The following is a 16,291-nucleotide window of genomic DNA, read 5'->3' on the forward strand; positions in this document are numbered from 1 at the left end:
AATATCCAACTCCTATTTCAAGGACTGTACCCACTCATGTAGGTAAATCTTCCTCATTGCAAAGGATTCAAACAACTAGTGTCATATTGTCTGCACTTGATAAGCCTATGCAGACATTATCTGTCACAGATTCTGGTCAACATGGAATGCCTTCTAATGAAACAAATGCAGGACAAACTTCATATTTTTGGGTGCAACCTAGCGATATTCAAGGTTTAAAAAGACAACTTGTCCACATTCTCAATATATATAGAGGAAGTATGCTTCTTGTACATGTTCCATCTGAATATCAAAAGGTCTTTGGCAGACCTCTATATTTATTGGAGTATGGTTCTTATAATCTAGTTAATTTGATAGAAAAGATGCATGATGTCTTCACCACATCATTGAAAGAAAAGGAAACAATAAGTTTGTGTCTTTAAGAGAGTTATCAAACAAGTTCATACAAGGTAATATAAAAATGAACTCTTCTACCAATGATTCAAGAGATGTGCTTAGGAAGAAAGAACATACTGGAAAGTTAGAGAAGGGAAAAGTTTAAAGGAGTCCAAGAATTCACAGATTTAGGTGCTTGTAATGACCTATGTGATGACTTTGATGCATATGGCATAGAAGTGAAAATGGCTTCACATTGAGATGGAGGTTCAGATGATGGAAGTTGAAGTGAACAAGATGACGAAGATGGGGATGGAGAGATGATCCTCCAAGGAGATTTGAATGTTGATGAATATGCAGCAGAAGCAAGCCTAGAAATATTCAAACGAGAACTGCATGGGATTTTGGTAAGCCATTCCTGTGCAATTCTGCTGCCAAATTTTTCAACACTGGACTAACAAAGATACACCGAAGATCTTGATTACAATGTATTTGGTGTTTAATAACTTGAAGCACTAATTCAAAAATTTATAGATGTTGCAATTGTGATGGAGGAACGCGACATTAAAAGGAAATTCGTTGTTGCTGACGGTGGTTCTAAAGTTTATTAAAATTAACAATCCACCGATGTTGCAGTCACCATTCTTTGTCTAGATGTAAGTATCAAATCTTAATGTCTCAGGATAGATGATTTCAAACTATTTAGAGCATTGTCAAAATACATTTTTTAAAGAGTTAACTAAGCAAGTAATTGACATCTTGATTCTCAACAACATTTTGAAGTTCTTGGCTTCTCAAGAGTTTGAAGCTGTTTCTAAAAAGAAAATGCTAGAGTTATGGAACAAAGCTCTAAATGATATTGAGAATTACAGGTTTGTAATTTATCTATAGCGACATATAAATATGCAGAGTAGAGGTTATGGTTTGCATTTTGGAAGATGTAATTTATATATTGTATTGAGGAATTCTTATTACAAATATATAAGATGAAATGAGAGCTTTTATATTGTGAGAAAGTTGAAGGCTGACATAATGATTTTGTTTTTTAGTCTCTTGTGATGTGATTCTAGCAACATGACTTGTTTGATTACTGATCAATTTTATTTCATGACTTGTTATTAACTAATGCAGGATGTACAGGACATGTGACCCCATAAAGATGATATTTCCCATTTTCTGAACAGATTATATAAACGTATTTGAAAGGAACAGAATTTCCTGATTTCCAAATAAACCTGGACTTTGACCTTCTGAGGATATATTTGGGGATTTTCTGTTTCAGGTCTCCGCAACATGGTTTCGGTTTCCTCTCAGTGCATAGGTCCACATTAGTATTGTTCTAGTAGTGGGCATGTGTTCATGAGACAAAATTGTCTGGGGTCAGCTTGTTTAAATGCATCTTTCGGGCAATGGCATTTTTGAATGTGCAAGATGCGTACAAGTTATATTGCAAAATAGATATGGCTCGTCTTTCAAGCTTGATGAAGTTCCTTAAGAAAATCGCAAATAATACTATACCATGTGTTACTGGTCACTGAATAAGTACTGGTTAATAAATTCGGAGGATATTTCTAAATTGGGATATTGAAAATTGCCCTATTCCTGGGGAAGTCCATCCAGAGGATGTAGCAGGTAATATTAGGATGGCTCTTGGGTTGCATCCAATGGTTACAGGTGTTGTCACTATGCTCTCGGCATTATGGAGATTTTAATAATTTTCCTCCAAGACTGAGAGAAGGCTGTCAAAAGACTAGAGTCAACCTCATTGACCTTCCCAATGGAAGGAAAGATGCAGCATATAAATCGATTTTAGTGTATATGTTTTCATTTTCTCTTGATAATCATCTTCCCTCTACCATTTTATTGATTTCATGAGATGTTTATTTTTCTCTTGCTTTGCACAAACTAGGGAAATGGGGGTATACAATTGTTCTTGCATTTCCAGATGGAGTGGGTGTCTCTTCTTCACTACACAATGATGGTCGATTTGTGTGGGATTAACCATGTTTGGCTTGAGGTGAAGGTCTTGTTCCAGCAAAATCCTTGTCTCTAGCACCCGATTTCACTTTTTATCATGTTGGTTGTCTTTCAGGTGATGACTCTGTTATGCAAAATGATGAAGAATCTACTGTCTATAGAGGGAGCTCCAAGAATGGATACAATATTGGAAATGCTCCAAACCAAATTTATTGTATAAATCCAAAGCATGTTTCGATGGATTGGACAAAAACGTCTCATTTGGTTGGAGAATATAACCCAATTTATTTCATAAGAAATGACAATAATGTTATAGGAATGCATTCATGGTCAACACAATATCCAACTCCGATTTCAAGGACTCTACCCACCCATGCAGGTAAATCTTCTTCATTGCAAAGGACTCAAACATCTAGTGTCATATTGTCTGCACTTGATAAGCCTATGCAGACATTATCTGTCACAGATTCTGGTCAACATAGAATGCCTTCTAATGAAACAAATTCTGGACAAACTTCATATTTTTGGGTCCAACCTAGCGATATTCAAGGTTTAAAGAGACAACTTGTCCACATTCTCAATATATATAGAGGAAGTATGCTTCTTGCACATGTTCCATCTGAATATCAAAAGGTCTTTGGCAGACCTCTATCTTTAGTGGAGTATGGTTCTTATAAGCTAGTTAATTTGATAGAAAAGATGCATGATGTCTTCACCATTGAAGGAAAAGGAAACAATAAGTTTTTGTTTTTAAGAGAGTTATCAAACAAGTTCATGCAAGGTAAAATATAAATGAACTCTCCTACCAATGATTCAACAGATGTGATTAGGAAGAAAGAACATAATGGAAAGTTAGGGAAGGGAAAAGTTTAAAGGATTCCAAGAATTCATAGATCTAGGTGCTTGTAATGACCTACGTGATGACTTTGATCCATATGACATAGAAGTGAACATGGCTTCACATTTAGATGAAGGTTCATATGATGGAAGTTGAAGTGAACAAGATGACGAAGATGGGGATGGAGAGACGATCCTCCAAGGAGATGTGAATGTTGATGAATATGAAGCATAAGCAAGCCTAGAAATATTCAAACAAGAACTGCAGGGGCTTTTGGTAAGCCATGCCTGTGCAATTCTGCTGGCAAAATTTTCAACACTGTACCGACAAAGATACACCAAAGATCTCGGTTACCAGGTATTTGCTGTTAAATAACTTGAAGCACTAATTCAAAAATTTAGAGATGTTACAATTGTGTTGGAGGAACGCGACATTAAAAGGAAATTCGTTGTTGCCAACTGTGGTTCTAATGTTGATTAAAACTTACAATCCACTGATGCTGCAGTCGCCATTCTTTGTCCAGATGTAAGTGTCAAATCGTAATGTCTCAGGATAGATGATTTCAAACTATTTAGAGAATAGTCAAAATACATCTTTCAAAGAGTTAACTAAGCAAGTAATTGACAAGTTCCCTGCAATTTGAAGGCAGAGGAAAAGGGCCAACTTTTATAAAATAATATTAAAGAAGGGACTCAAGACACCAAACTTGATCATTGACAACCACTCTTTCAATAAAAGGACCATGGCATAAAACCATAAAGTTCAAAAAAGTTCTTGCTTTACTAAACTTTATTAATCCCTTTTGCATGATGAATCGTTTTTGCTCTTAAGACATTACATAGTTTACACTACCCCGTAGCAACAATAACATGTTGCACAAGCTAGTAGCCATGGAGCTTCAAAGCCTACGATGGAGACTCTTTTTCGACAGCCAGGGTCAACACTTGGTCTAAAGACGATCTCCCGTACATAGTCAGGGATGCTTACTCAAAGCATTGAAATAAGAAGCCATCTCTTACAGTTCTAGCTGTATTGTGTCTATTTCCCTCTTACATAGACAGCCTGAACCTTTCTAGCTGTATTGTGTCTATGACTATTTCCCTCTTTCTTAGAGGCTGTAAAGCTCAGCTCATTGGATTTCGAGTAAAATTGACAAAAGCCAAAACACTATGTTATTTGGATAAACTGGAAATATGCATTTGGGATTTCTGAAGCTAAACTGGAAATATGTATTTGGAATTTCTGAAGCTGCACACTGAGTCCAGTATCCATATTAAATCATAAATGTACCAAATGCATGGATTTGATTCAATACACGCTTGGTGGGAGCAGGGGCGTGGGGCAGTGGACACAACTCAGGTTGTAGAATACACCTCCGTTTTGTTCTTGGAACTATCAAGGGATTCGGGAACCTACTTAGCTTAATGGGTATTTGCTTTTCAAATCAAAGAGGTTTTAACTACTTCAGTTGGATTCCTTTGGTTCATAGGTATAACACATGGAATTCAGGCATGTAAAATCAGCCAGGAATCACACCATCATTAAACACAATACCATAACCAAACTCAGGCAAACAAAATTAACTTGGTATGAAGGAGAAGAAAGAGGAACCAGGACGAGTATTACCAACAGTTGCAGCGTCATATGTAGTGGGAACACCAGGCAAGGACGGCACACTCATAGACCCCCTGATCACAGTCCTATCCATGCCATTGCCCACAAACATGATATTAGTCTTATTGGGAGGAACCCTAACGATCTCCTCATAAACCCCAGCCTTGATACGTATCACAAATCTCCGTTCAGAATAATCCGATGCACTGTTCACAACTTGTTGAATGCTCATGGAGGATTCATCCTTCGAAACAGTAACGCCGGAAACCAATTCATTTACCTCTGATACACCCAAAATTTTATTGAAATGATGGGAATAATCTGCAGTGCTAGATAAATTCAATGATCTCTCCGTTTTGGGAGGCCTCCATATGACCATATTCTTCCCGTAAGTATCCAGAGCATAGACCATGCTTAGAGCATTACTAGTGAAGTTCATAACTATAATGAGTTCTTGCATGGATCTTCCAACTGCCTGGGTAGTATTAACATATTTGAGAGCCGAATTGCAGTCATTCTGACGACTCAGCGCTGCGCTCATCCAGATCGAAACTCCAGCGTAGCCATCAATTCTGACGACTCAGCGCTGCGCTCATCCAGATTGAAACTCCAGCGTAGCCATCACTACTGTTTGCGAAGGGTTTCGAGCGGGTAATCTCTCCAGCATGAGATAAACAGGGAGTTCAACCAGCACATACAATGTTAATCGATTAAAATTCCTGTGTGGGCATGCATCTGAATCAAATACCCACATTTTTTTCCAGTGCCCTGTATCTGCTCTCATCTGGCACGATCTATCTACAGCTCACGGGTTTCCTCCACAGGTTTTCCTTTCTGTTCAAGAGGCTTTTCGGTGGTGGGGTGCTCAGCGTCCTCTTTGGCGATCTTTATTTATTTCCACATGTTGGTGCCTCTGGAAATGGCGAAACGCCTGTATTTTTCAGGACTCCAAGGTCCCTATAAGCTCCACTATGATGCATATCTCTGCTATGCTCGAATCTGCCTGTCAATGATGGCTCTTATCCCTCTTTTTGCTTCTTTGACAGATGAAAAAATCTCCATTTTTCAACCCTGCTTTCCATATCAGCTCTTTTTAATTAAAGTCTGACCGTGCTGGGGAGATGGCCGCTCTGATCGGCGTAGCTAGGATGATATGCATCCGACAGGTTTGTGAAAATGACTCGTGGAGAATGGGCGATGCCGGCGAGGATATTTTGGTTGGTCGAATCAACTTGAAAGGAGGAATCGATCAGCGTTTTGGAACTGCTGTTTGTATATTTCTCCAATCACAGTACTACCCTGTTTCTGGTATGCTTTTATTAGTTCTTCACATCTTATCTTGGAACGCTTAGCCTCCTCACAACAGAGAACAATTTTTCTTGGAAGCATAGCCTCCTCATATCAGAGATGTCTTTTGCTCTTTTGACGACATGCTGAAGGTTTTTTTAGGTCTTTGATTCGATCTTTGGTCGGTTTTTTCCTGTATAAAGCTTGGATAGGCACTGCTTATTGTTTCTGGCAGCTGCTATACATTTGGTCCTTTTGTAATGCCTATTATATCTGCTCAATATAATACCATGCTGATTTTTTCGTCTGAAAAAAAATCGATTAAAATTCCAACTATAATGATCTGATCCAATGGTACAATCTCTTTTAATCGTCTAACATATCAGATCAATGGTCGAAAATAAGACACGGAAGCATATAAGGAAGATCTTCCCATAAGGAAACGCCTGTTTCCTTACGGCGTAATAAAAAACTTTATATCAAATCATTTGCATTCTCCAATATTACATAATAAAAAACTTTATATCAAATCATTTGCATAATTGTAACGACTCCACCTAAAAAAAATTCTAATATACAGTCACATTAAAAGAAATTACTGTAATTAACAACTCGTCTACAGTGCTCTTTTAGATATATACGCAGGTCAAGCATTTACGTTTAATACTGCTGTTCCAATGTCATTAATACCCGGCTTAATGTCAGAGGGTTTGATTTTATGGTTGCATACCACATGGCTTGATTTCCAATACCGATTTGTGTTTTCCTCGTCGCTGTCATCACATGGCATGACATGTCTGATAAGGTTGATATTAATTCTTCCTGCCCATCCTGTACGTGGCCCGGTCAGGCCATCCGTCCTCACCTGCTCCACTTGGATACCCCGCCTCATCAACGGAGCAGCTCGTTCCTCGCGATCCGACGGTGGAGCTCTTCTCGGGCTTCCCTCTTCTCCGGATTGCTATGGGATTGACCTCATTCGCTATGCCGCTCCCCAGCGGAGCCTGCTCGGATAAGGACTTTACTTCAGTAGCTTCGAACATATGGATGCTCAGTTCAACGCTGATGAAGTCTTTACCGTTTCTACCTTAGAGTCCGGCAGTGGATAGTTATCTACAGGTAATTAGTTTGTTTCTTTTTTGTAACAGGTTATTCTTTTCTTCCTTAACATTCTTTAGCTGTATGCGATATCTACCTCGCCAGACCCTCTAATCGATTTTCTTGTGACTGCATTTACCACGCAGGCTGTTTGGTTGCAGAAATGTGGCACTCGGCCTTACCCAGTGGGAAAGCGCTTCTTCAACGTGGGTCTTCATCCACATCCCGGTAAGATCATACTCCGGTTGGGTGTTCTCTGGCTGAAAGTTGAAGACTTAGAGCGCAGGTTTGGCCTCGGCCTTCTGCTATTATTATGGTGTCCGCTAGTTTGACAGCATTTTGGTCTTTTAAATGTTAGGGCTTGAAGGGGTTTTTCCCCTAGGTTATATATATCTTGTACTATGAGGCTACGACCTCGCTTCTATCTCAGAGTTTGCTACTATTCAGTACAGTGTAGTTCTGCTGTTTTCATCTTGTATCATTTGAGGGTTTCATTTATAAATGTTTAATAGTTTGCCATTGTATTGAATGTTCTGGCACACGACTGAAATAACACTTGCTTGCTTCGAGCTTTGATTCCGTTATTAATAGATTTATGATTCTGGGTTTGGCATTCTTTGGTCTTCCAAGAGAATTATATGATGGAATATTTATTTGGTTGTGTTTCCGCAAACTCGATAATATGGTTTTGGACCTGCGTGTTTTCTGTTACCATCTATTTAATTTTAATATATCAGAAATAAGGTTCTATGGTGACCGACATTTAGGGTCTTAGTCCTTCCACTTAACGGCTGAAGGAATTTGTTAATTTATTACCAGGATTAGGCTTATATCACTCTTCGGAAGCTAATTCCATTGTAAATTTAATATATCAGAAACAAGGTTCTATGGTGACCGCCATTTAGGGTCTTAGTCCTTCCACTTGACGGCTGGAGGAATTTGTTAATTTATTACCAGGGTTAGTCTTATATCACTCTTCGGAAGCTAATTCCATTGTAAATGGCCGCCCTTGATACGCTGAATTATGAAGAGTTATCAGCATAGGGTTTCATCCCTCAGCAATCTTCTGGTTCGACGTGTAGAGTTCCGAAGAGGTTTATCAGTCTCTGAAAAATCCGAGTCCCTTCAGGGTTCTATTCTTTTGCACTTAATTTGTTTTTTTTTTTTACATGCATGCAAATCTGTTGTTTATTTTCAACTCTTTTCCAGAATGCACGAAATATTTCTTTGGGTTACAGTGGATTTATTATTTAGAAATTCCAGAACAGGGTCCTGTCATTCTTTAGCATTCAACCGTCTTCTTTTCTTCGATTCTTGTGTGGTTTAGCCAGGCGGTCATTAGCACGTTCTGTCACTGTAGTCCTATTTAATTTAGCATTTTACAGAACTAATTTTAACTTTCTTAACACTGAGAATATCTGTCATTCTACCTGTTCCTAACCAGAGCTGTAACAACATTTCTATATATAGATTGTCTGTCAGACTAAACTGTAAAATTATTTCCTTTTTAAGGCGAATTGACGATACAGAACTGAAATGTCTTTTTTTTTTTTTGTAATATCTGTCTTTTAAAATCAGTACAGATTTGTAATATCATTTTCTTTCAAGTAATCTGTCAATACAGAATTAGAATATCATTTCCTTTCATTAACTGTCAATACAGAAATTATAATATTATTTTCTTTCAAAGCTAACTGTCAATTTTACCAGCTCCTATAAAGATGACAGTACTGTGTTTTTTTACAATTAACACCACCAGAATTCACAATGGGATAATCCCACCTTGACAGTTGTTTCTTCCTCTAAAACCCTTACGTTGAAGCAAACTCTGTAGTTAAATGCAACTGAGTTCTTCTATAAAAATATATATATATTAGCTTAAGAATTTTTCGAAAAACTATTTGCTTGCAGAACTTTCTTCTAACACAGTTCAATAATATCAACAAAACTTCCAGAAGATACCTGATACCTGAGTTGCTTTCAATCAAGTAACTTCACAGGAAGAGGTCACCTCTGGTTGTAGCTAGTCAACCACCCAACCATGAGATTGTCAAAAGAAGAGGTCACCTCTGGTTGTAGCTAGTCAACCACCCAACCATGAGATTGTCTTTTGAGACCAAATCTCCCCCTAGCTTGTTCACAAGACCTTCAGTCTTCTTCAATTTGCTTGCTAGAGGCCGCATTTTTGTAACTCGGCTTTGATACCACTTGTAATGACTCCACCTAAAAATTTTTTCTAATATACAGTCACATTAAAAGAAATTACTGTAATTAATAACTCGTCTACAGTGCTCTTTTAGATAGATATGCAGGTCTAGCATTTAAGTTTAATACTGTTGTTCCAATGTCATTAATACCTGGCTTAATGTTAGAGCGTTTGATTTTATGGTTGAATACCACACGGCTTGATTTCCAATACCGATTTGTGTTTCCCTTGTCGTTGTCATCACATGGCATGACATGTCTGATAAGGTTGATATTAATTCTTCCTGCCCATCTTGTACGTGGCCCGGGCAAGCTGTCCGTCCTCACTTGCTCCACTTGGAAACCCCGCCTCATCAACGGAGCAGCTTGTTCCTCGCGATCCGACGGTGGAGCTATTCTTGGGCTTCCCTCTTCTCCGGATTGTTATGGGATTGACCTCATTTGCTATGTCGCTCCCTTGCGGAGCTTGCTCGGATAGGGGCTTTCCTTCAATAGCTTCGAACATATGGATGCCCAGTTCAATGTTGAAGAAGTCTTTACCGTTTCTACCTTAGAGTCCGGCAATGGATAATTATCTATAGGTAATTAGTTTGTTTCTTTTTTGTAACAGGTTATTCTCTTCTTCCTTAACATTCTTAGCTGTATGCGATATTTACCTCGCCAGACCCTCTAATCGATTTTCTTGTGACTGCATTTACCACGCAGGTTGTTTGGTTGCAGAAATGTGGCTCTTGGCCTTACCCAGTGGGAAGGCGCTTCTTCAACGTGGGTCTTCATCCACATCTGGGTAAGATCATACTCCGGTTGGGTGTTCTATGGCTAAAAGTGGAAGGCTTAGAGCGTAGTTTTGGCCTCGGTCTTCTGCTATTATTATGGTGTCCGCTAGTTTGACAGTGTTTTGGTCTTTTAAATGTTAGGGCTTTAAGGGGTTTTTCCCCTAGGTTGTATATATCTTGTACTATGAGCCTACGACCTCGCTTCTATCTTAGAGTTTGCTACTATTTGGGACAATGCAGTTCTCTTGTTGTATCATCTGAGGGTTTCATTTATAAATCTTTAATAGTTTGCCATTGTATTGAATGCTTTGGCACACGAGTGAAATAACACTTGCTTGCTTCGAGCTTTGATTCTGTTATTAATATATTTATGATTCTTGGTTTGGCATTCTTTGGTCTTCCAAGACAATTATATGATGGAATATTTATTTTGTTGTGTTTCCGAAAACTCGATAATATGGTTTTGAAAAAGATCTAATCTCACTAAGTTAACCAAATTGGCAATACCTTTCAGTATGGTAGTGAGTTGGTTACAAGAGAGAACCAAGTACGTCAACTAGGTCAAATTGGTAATGCCCTCACATATTTGAGTGAGTCCACATTCAGAAAGCTGTAAGTCAGTTAATTTGGTCAAATTGGCAATGGAATTAGGTATTCTCCCCGTGAGGTTAAAACTAAGAGAAAGAGTGGAGAGGGGAAGTCTAAATATTTCAGAGGGAATAGAACCGAAAATACAACAACCAGAAATGGATAGATCCGAAAGTTGTGTCAGATTGCCCAATTCAAATTGAATTCTGCCTCACAAGCTGTTGTCATCCAAATACATGGACTCTAGCTTCTGGAGCAGGCCCAATTGGACTGGAATAGGACCGCTGAGAGTATTGCCTCCGAGGTCCAGGTGCTCTAGCTTCTTGAGCAGGCCCAACTCGACTGGAATAGGATCGCTGAGAGTACTCTAGTTCCTGGAGCATGCTCAACTCGACTGGAATAGGATTGCTGAGCATATTGCCTCCGAGGTGCAGCTGCTCTAGTGTCTGTAGCATGCCCAATTCAACTAGAATAGGATTGTGGAGCATATTTTCTTGGAGGACCAGGTCCTCTAGCTTCTGTAGCATGCCCAACTCGACTGGAATAGGACTGCTGAACATATTAAATTCGAGGTGCATGTTCTTTAGTTTCTGTAGAAGGACCAATGCCACTAGAATAGGACCGTGGATCAACATATTGCTTCCGAGGTTCAGGTGCTCTACCTTCTGTAGCATGCCCAACTCGACTGGAATAGGACCGCTGAGAGTATTGAGACTGAGGTCAAGGTACTCTAGTTCTTCGAGCATGCTCAACTCGACTGGAATAGTACCGTTGAGCATATTCTCTCTGAGTTCTATGTCCTCTAGCTTCTGTAGTAGGCCCAACTCCACTGGAATAGGACCGTTGAGCATATTGCCCTTGAGGTCCAGTGTTTGTAGTGCTTTGAGGTGGCCAAACTGTGTGGGAATTCCTCCAGTAAAAGCATTACCTAAACAAATCAATGTGCTCAATAATGAGAGGTTGCCAATAGACGAGGAAAGTTTACCTCGCAATGTTGCATCAAATACTACATTAGAGAGGTCAATGGCAACCACTCTTTTGGTGTTTGCTATGCAGCGAATACCGAACCATGAGCACATGTTGTCGAAGTTTTCCGCTGTCTAGTTGGAGAGCATGCCAGATGAATCCTTTGTGATGTCATTTTTAAATGACAAGAGAGCATGGAGGTCACTTTTATGGTGGGCGTCCATTGAAGATACATTGAATTCACGTTCCTCCACAAATATGCGTTCAGATTTAGAATGACCCAAGGGAATCCAGCGGCCATGTCCTCATATGAACCAGCATCATCTTCCCCATGGAAATTAATAGCCGTTGCTGCCGACAGAGGGGCAGCCATGATGATAATATCACAAATTGAACATACATTTCTCTCTCTCACTAAAATCTCTCCTTAACAACCAGTGAGTTGTTTGTTCCACATGCATCTCTATATATATACAGGGTAGTCTTGATAAGGGTAGAAATCATGTTGGAGATGGAGGAGGAGTCGGCATCGAATGGTGTGGTGTCAAATCGAAAGAAAGTGTTGAACAACTCCTTTGAAAATAATGTGTGGTATTATCAATTCACTCACATTTAGCGTTATCCTCACAATGGTCGTTGGTCTTTCTGCAAGTTAAAAGAAAAGGATATATGGAGTTAGTGTGTATATATGGAGTTAGTGTGTTTCTCAGGAAAAAATGCAGCGGTCTTCCTACAACGTAAAAGTAAAAGAAAAGGATATATGAGGAGTTTATAAGATTTAAAAAAGCAAAGAAAGTATCCTTTGCTCGGATGCTTAATGATATATTAAACTTCAAATTGAAGTGAAAATTGTTATGTCCATTTATATCATGAAAAATTACGGAGGAGTTATTGTAAAAGTTTGTAAAAGTTTGAAATAATAAGTAAACAAGAATTAAACATTAGTCGAACATATATATATATATATAAATTGGTTAGTCGAACATATATATATAAATTGGTATTTTCTCTTTAATAAAAATAATATAACACATATATAAATTATTATTTTCTCTTTAATACAAAATAATTTAAATTTCAACGTTAGTGATATAAGTGTAAATGTCAGTATTTGATTTCATATTTTTGTATTAATTTCTAAAAATATATATTTTACATTAAAAATAAAAAAACCAAACATTTAGTATTCCAAAATGTTTTGAAATTATATGCTTTTGTTTATATTAATTATTTATTTTTTTTGTTTTTGTATTTTTTTTTTGCATTTTTTAATTTTATTTTCTTATTTTTGTTCTATTGATGTTTTGTTTCTATTGTTCTTTCTTCTTTTGTTTTAATTTTATTTTTAGTTTATTTGTTTTCTTTTAATTTTTATTATAAATAAATAAATTATATTATTTAAATAAAATTAATTATATTATTGTTTCCCAACTAAATATATATATATATAGATATATATATATATATTTAATGCCTCTTACACACCTTTATATACAATGCGATTGTGATAAAGGAAGAGCCGTGTGAATAGATAGAAGTCACGTTGAGGATGGAGAATGAGTAGTAGGACGGCGGCAGTTGGTCTTCGTCGCACGAGAGAAGGAAAACAAATTAAAGATCCATCCAAAGCACGTGAGCTGCGTGTTCTTGTTGATGTACACGACGGCTGTAATGAAGAAGCCGTGTAAGTCACGTTGAGGATGGAGACGGAGTGGGCATCGCATGGAATGAAATTGCGATGCCATCAATTCAATCCATTCAAGAAATTGATGTATAACTCCATTCAAAATTATTGGCGTGGGTTATTAATTCACTCGTATAACGTCAGCCCCACGTTGGCCGTTGGTCTTCGTGGCACCACAGAAGTGAAAAATTCTGCCCTTCTAGAAAAGGGTGTGTGTCTAGTTTATAAGTTTAAAAAAGGAAACAAAATATACTAATGACGATTAATCATTTTTCAATTTAAATTTAAATAGGTATATTATTACCTATTATTTATTATTATATTAAATTATATTTTTTATATATATGAATATTAGATTTTAAAAAATTGATAATTTCATCTACTATAATAATTATTTAGAGAGATTTTTTATACAAATATTCAAATATTTAGAGAGATTTTTTATACAAATATTCAAATATTGACATTTATTAGCTCAACTAGAATTGTAGTATTGACAAAAAATTATTGAAGGATGAAAAATTTATTATGAGGTTTGGAGCAAAAAATGGTTTTTCTTTGAGACTATTGTCACAAAACTATAGTGACCTAGGAATGCTTCTTTCCCTTTTTTTTTATCATAGAAATAAAATATCAAAGAGTCTCAATTAATCTCTTATTTTCTTAAAGTTCAATAGACCACATTGATTAGACCACATTGATCTTTAGTGGATGTTAACATCATTATCATGAATTAATTATCTCATAATAATTTTGAGGAGATTTAAAATGTTATAATAATATTTACAAAATTAAAATAATAACTAAAAAACAATTAAATCTATATAAAATAAATAGTATAAATTAATTTATTACAAATATTATACCTTAATTTAATAAATATTATAGATTAATTTATTACAAATATTATATATTAATTTATTAAGTTTTATTTTTATTCAGCAATATGATTTAATTTATTTATTTTTAAGTCATTTTAATTGATTTGAATTGCATCCATGAAGAGTTATTAGAGAACCATGACTCTATCAGATTGGGATAGACTTCAAAGAATTAAGAGCAGCGATCAGAAACACCTCTAAATAGTGGCAGTTAGCAGCCAACGTGGAACGACAAGGATTTCGGTCGAAGCGCGCTGACTAAGGCCCATGGACACTGTAGAGGTTGCGAAACTAGCCCTGGGAAAGCCCATCTCGCTCTAATCGTCGAGCAAGTCAATCGCTCGAAATGTGAGAATGACGTCGGATCTGGAGGGCCCCAGATCTAACAGTTAAGAATGTGTCCGATGGGGAGATCGGATTTAATAGGGGATTACGCTGCGGCATAAAGAATTTTGAAGTCCGATTTGACTGCCAAGGTGGCGGATGAATCATTCCATGACGTAACTAAAAAACTGAACCGATGAAGCGAGCTGGCACAGTTGCGGGAGGACAAGTGGCCACTCCTTGTGAGCCTGATGTTGGCGCCGAGACAGGGAACTCCAAGCGAAGCTGTAGCAGGTGATCTGACGGAGGTGGAAGGGGAATCAAACAGCCATGAGACCGAATGGCTTTAAAACCATGAACACACAAGGCAGAAGATATTGAACATGAAGAAGAAGAATAGAAGACAGAAGAGAGAGAAGAGAAGAAACAGTGAAGCAACAAGCAGCAAGAAGACAGAGGGTCGAGCTGACTAAAGGCAGCGTCAAGCACCAGAGAGCTTGAGAGATTCGAGCCATCCCTGAGAGGATCTATCAGGACTGAGCACCACATTGGGCTCCTTCCATTAAAGATCAGAGAGGTCAAAGAGTTGGTAAGGAAAAGAGTCTGTACACTCTAGTGGCTTGGGGAATCCAAGAACCACCTTGCCAAGAAAATTCTGTTTCATGAGACACATATTGAGCTCCTTCATTGTAATTCTCTGCTTAAGACACCATAAAATCAGGCCACCATTGAGAGCTAGACTGGAGATGTAGCCCTGGAGGATAGGGTGAACTCCTTATTAATTTCTTGTGTCCTTGTATTTGCTTACTGTATTTCTCTGCTGTTTTCCATTTCAAGTGTTTGTGTATTTGCAATTTGATCGATCTGTTACTTAAATAACATAGACACACACCAATGCATGAGTTTGTATTACCTTCATTCAAATAAATCTTTAACTGAGATCACTAATAGGGTGATTTTCAAATCAAGTGGTATCAGAGCTTTAGGCTGTAAGGTTAGACAAGCTTGTGTTGGTTTAGCTGTGGAATGCTCACTAGATCAAAGCTCAAATTAGGAGGAGAGTTGGTCAAAACTAATCCTGAAATTGGGAGAGTCTATCTTCGGAAGACAATGTGAGAGGAAGGTTCTATGGGGCTAGACCCTCAATTCATATAAAGTTCCCTAGCCATAAAGTCCATGGTAGAAGAAATGTATAGGGACTTTAGAAAGCATAAGGATGAAGATTCATCAAGTTCTAAGCAAGACAAAGAAAAATATGAGTCTCACTTCCATGACCGCTCAAAAGGAAAAGGGAAAGAGGAAAACTTTCTCACACCTTCTAATAGCCCTGTGCATAACAAGAAAGCATCTTTGATCAAACTAGATGTTAAATTTGATTTGCCTATATATGATGGAGAGTTAAACTCTGAAAAGTTGGACAATTGGATTAGACAAATTGATGTTTATTGCAGAGTACAGAACATCAACTAAGACAAGATTAAGATTCAACTGGCAAGCCTATGCCTAGGAGGCACTACTTTGGTTTGGTGGGAAGGCAGAACACAAGCTGGCATGAAAAGACATGGTAAGACTATCTCTGTCTGGAGTGAATTTGTTTCTGCAATCAAAAAGCAGTTCTATCCATTGGCCTACATGCAACAAGCCATGATTAGTTGGCAAACTCTTCGGTAGTTGAAAG

The 16,291-nt window shown here is 37.6% G+C and overlaps 1 protein-coding gene and 1 pseudogene across 14 annotated transcripts in view; both read left to right on the plus strand.

Annotated features, from left to right (window-relative positions):
• Nucleotides 1-10,238, plus strand: part of LOC149196340 (3-oxoacyl-[acyl-carrier-protein] reductase 3, chloroplastic-like) — a 69,928-nt gene extending 59,690 nt beyond the window's left edge. Inside the window, exons 1-4 of one of the 14 annotated variants that reach the window (XR_016254650.1) lie at nt 6,824-7,210; nt 7,336-7,417; nt 9,662-9,975; nt 10,100-10,238. Coding sequence is in view for 3 of the 14 variants with exons in the window: in XM_089405527.1 (XP_089261653.1) it covers nt 7,336-7,417; nt 9,708-9,948 (323 nt within the window). In the remaining 11 variants the exon portion in view is untranslated. Of the gene's footprint in view, nt 1-6,665; nt 7,211-7,335; nt 7,805-9,561; nt 9,581-9,661; nt 9,976-10,099 lie in introns of those variants that run through there. The other 13 variants (XR_016254651.1, XR_016254647.1, XM_089405527.1 and 10 more) reach the window with 13 other exon arrangements.
• On the plus strand, nt 696-4,615 carry LOC149196341 (uncharacterized; annotated as a pseudogene).
• Nucleotides 10,239-16,291: the final 6,053 nt, after the last annotated feature.

The sequence above is a fragment of the Pinus tabuliformis genome, chromosome 2_2, assembly GCF_031772625.1.
Source record: "Pinus tabuliformis cultivar Carrire ecotype Pingquan chromosome 2_2, CPIR1, whole genome shotgun sequence".
Lineage (NCBI taxonomy): Eukaryota > Viridiplantae > Streptophyta > Pinopsida > Pinales > Pinaceae > Pinus > Pinus tabuliformis.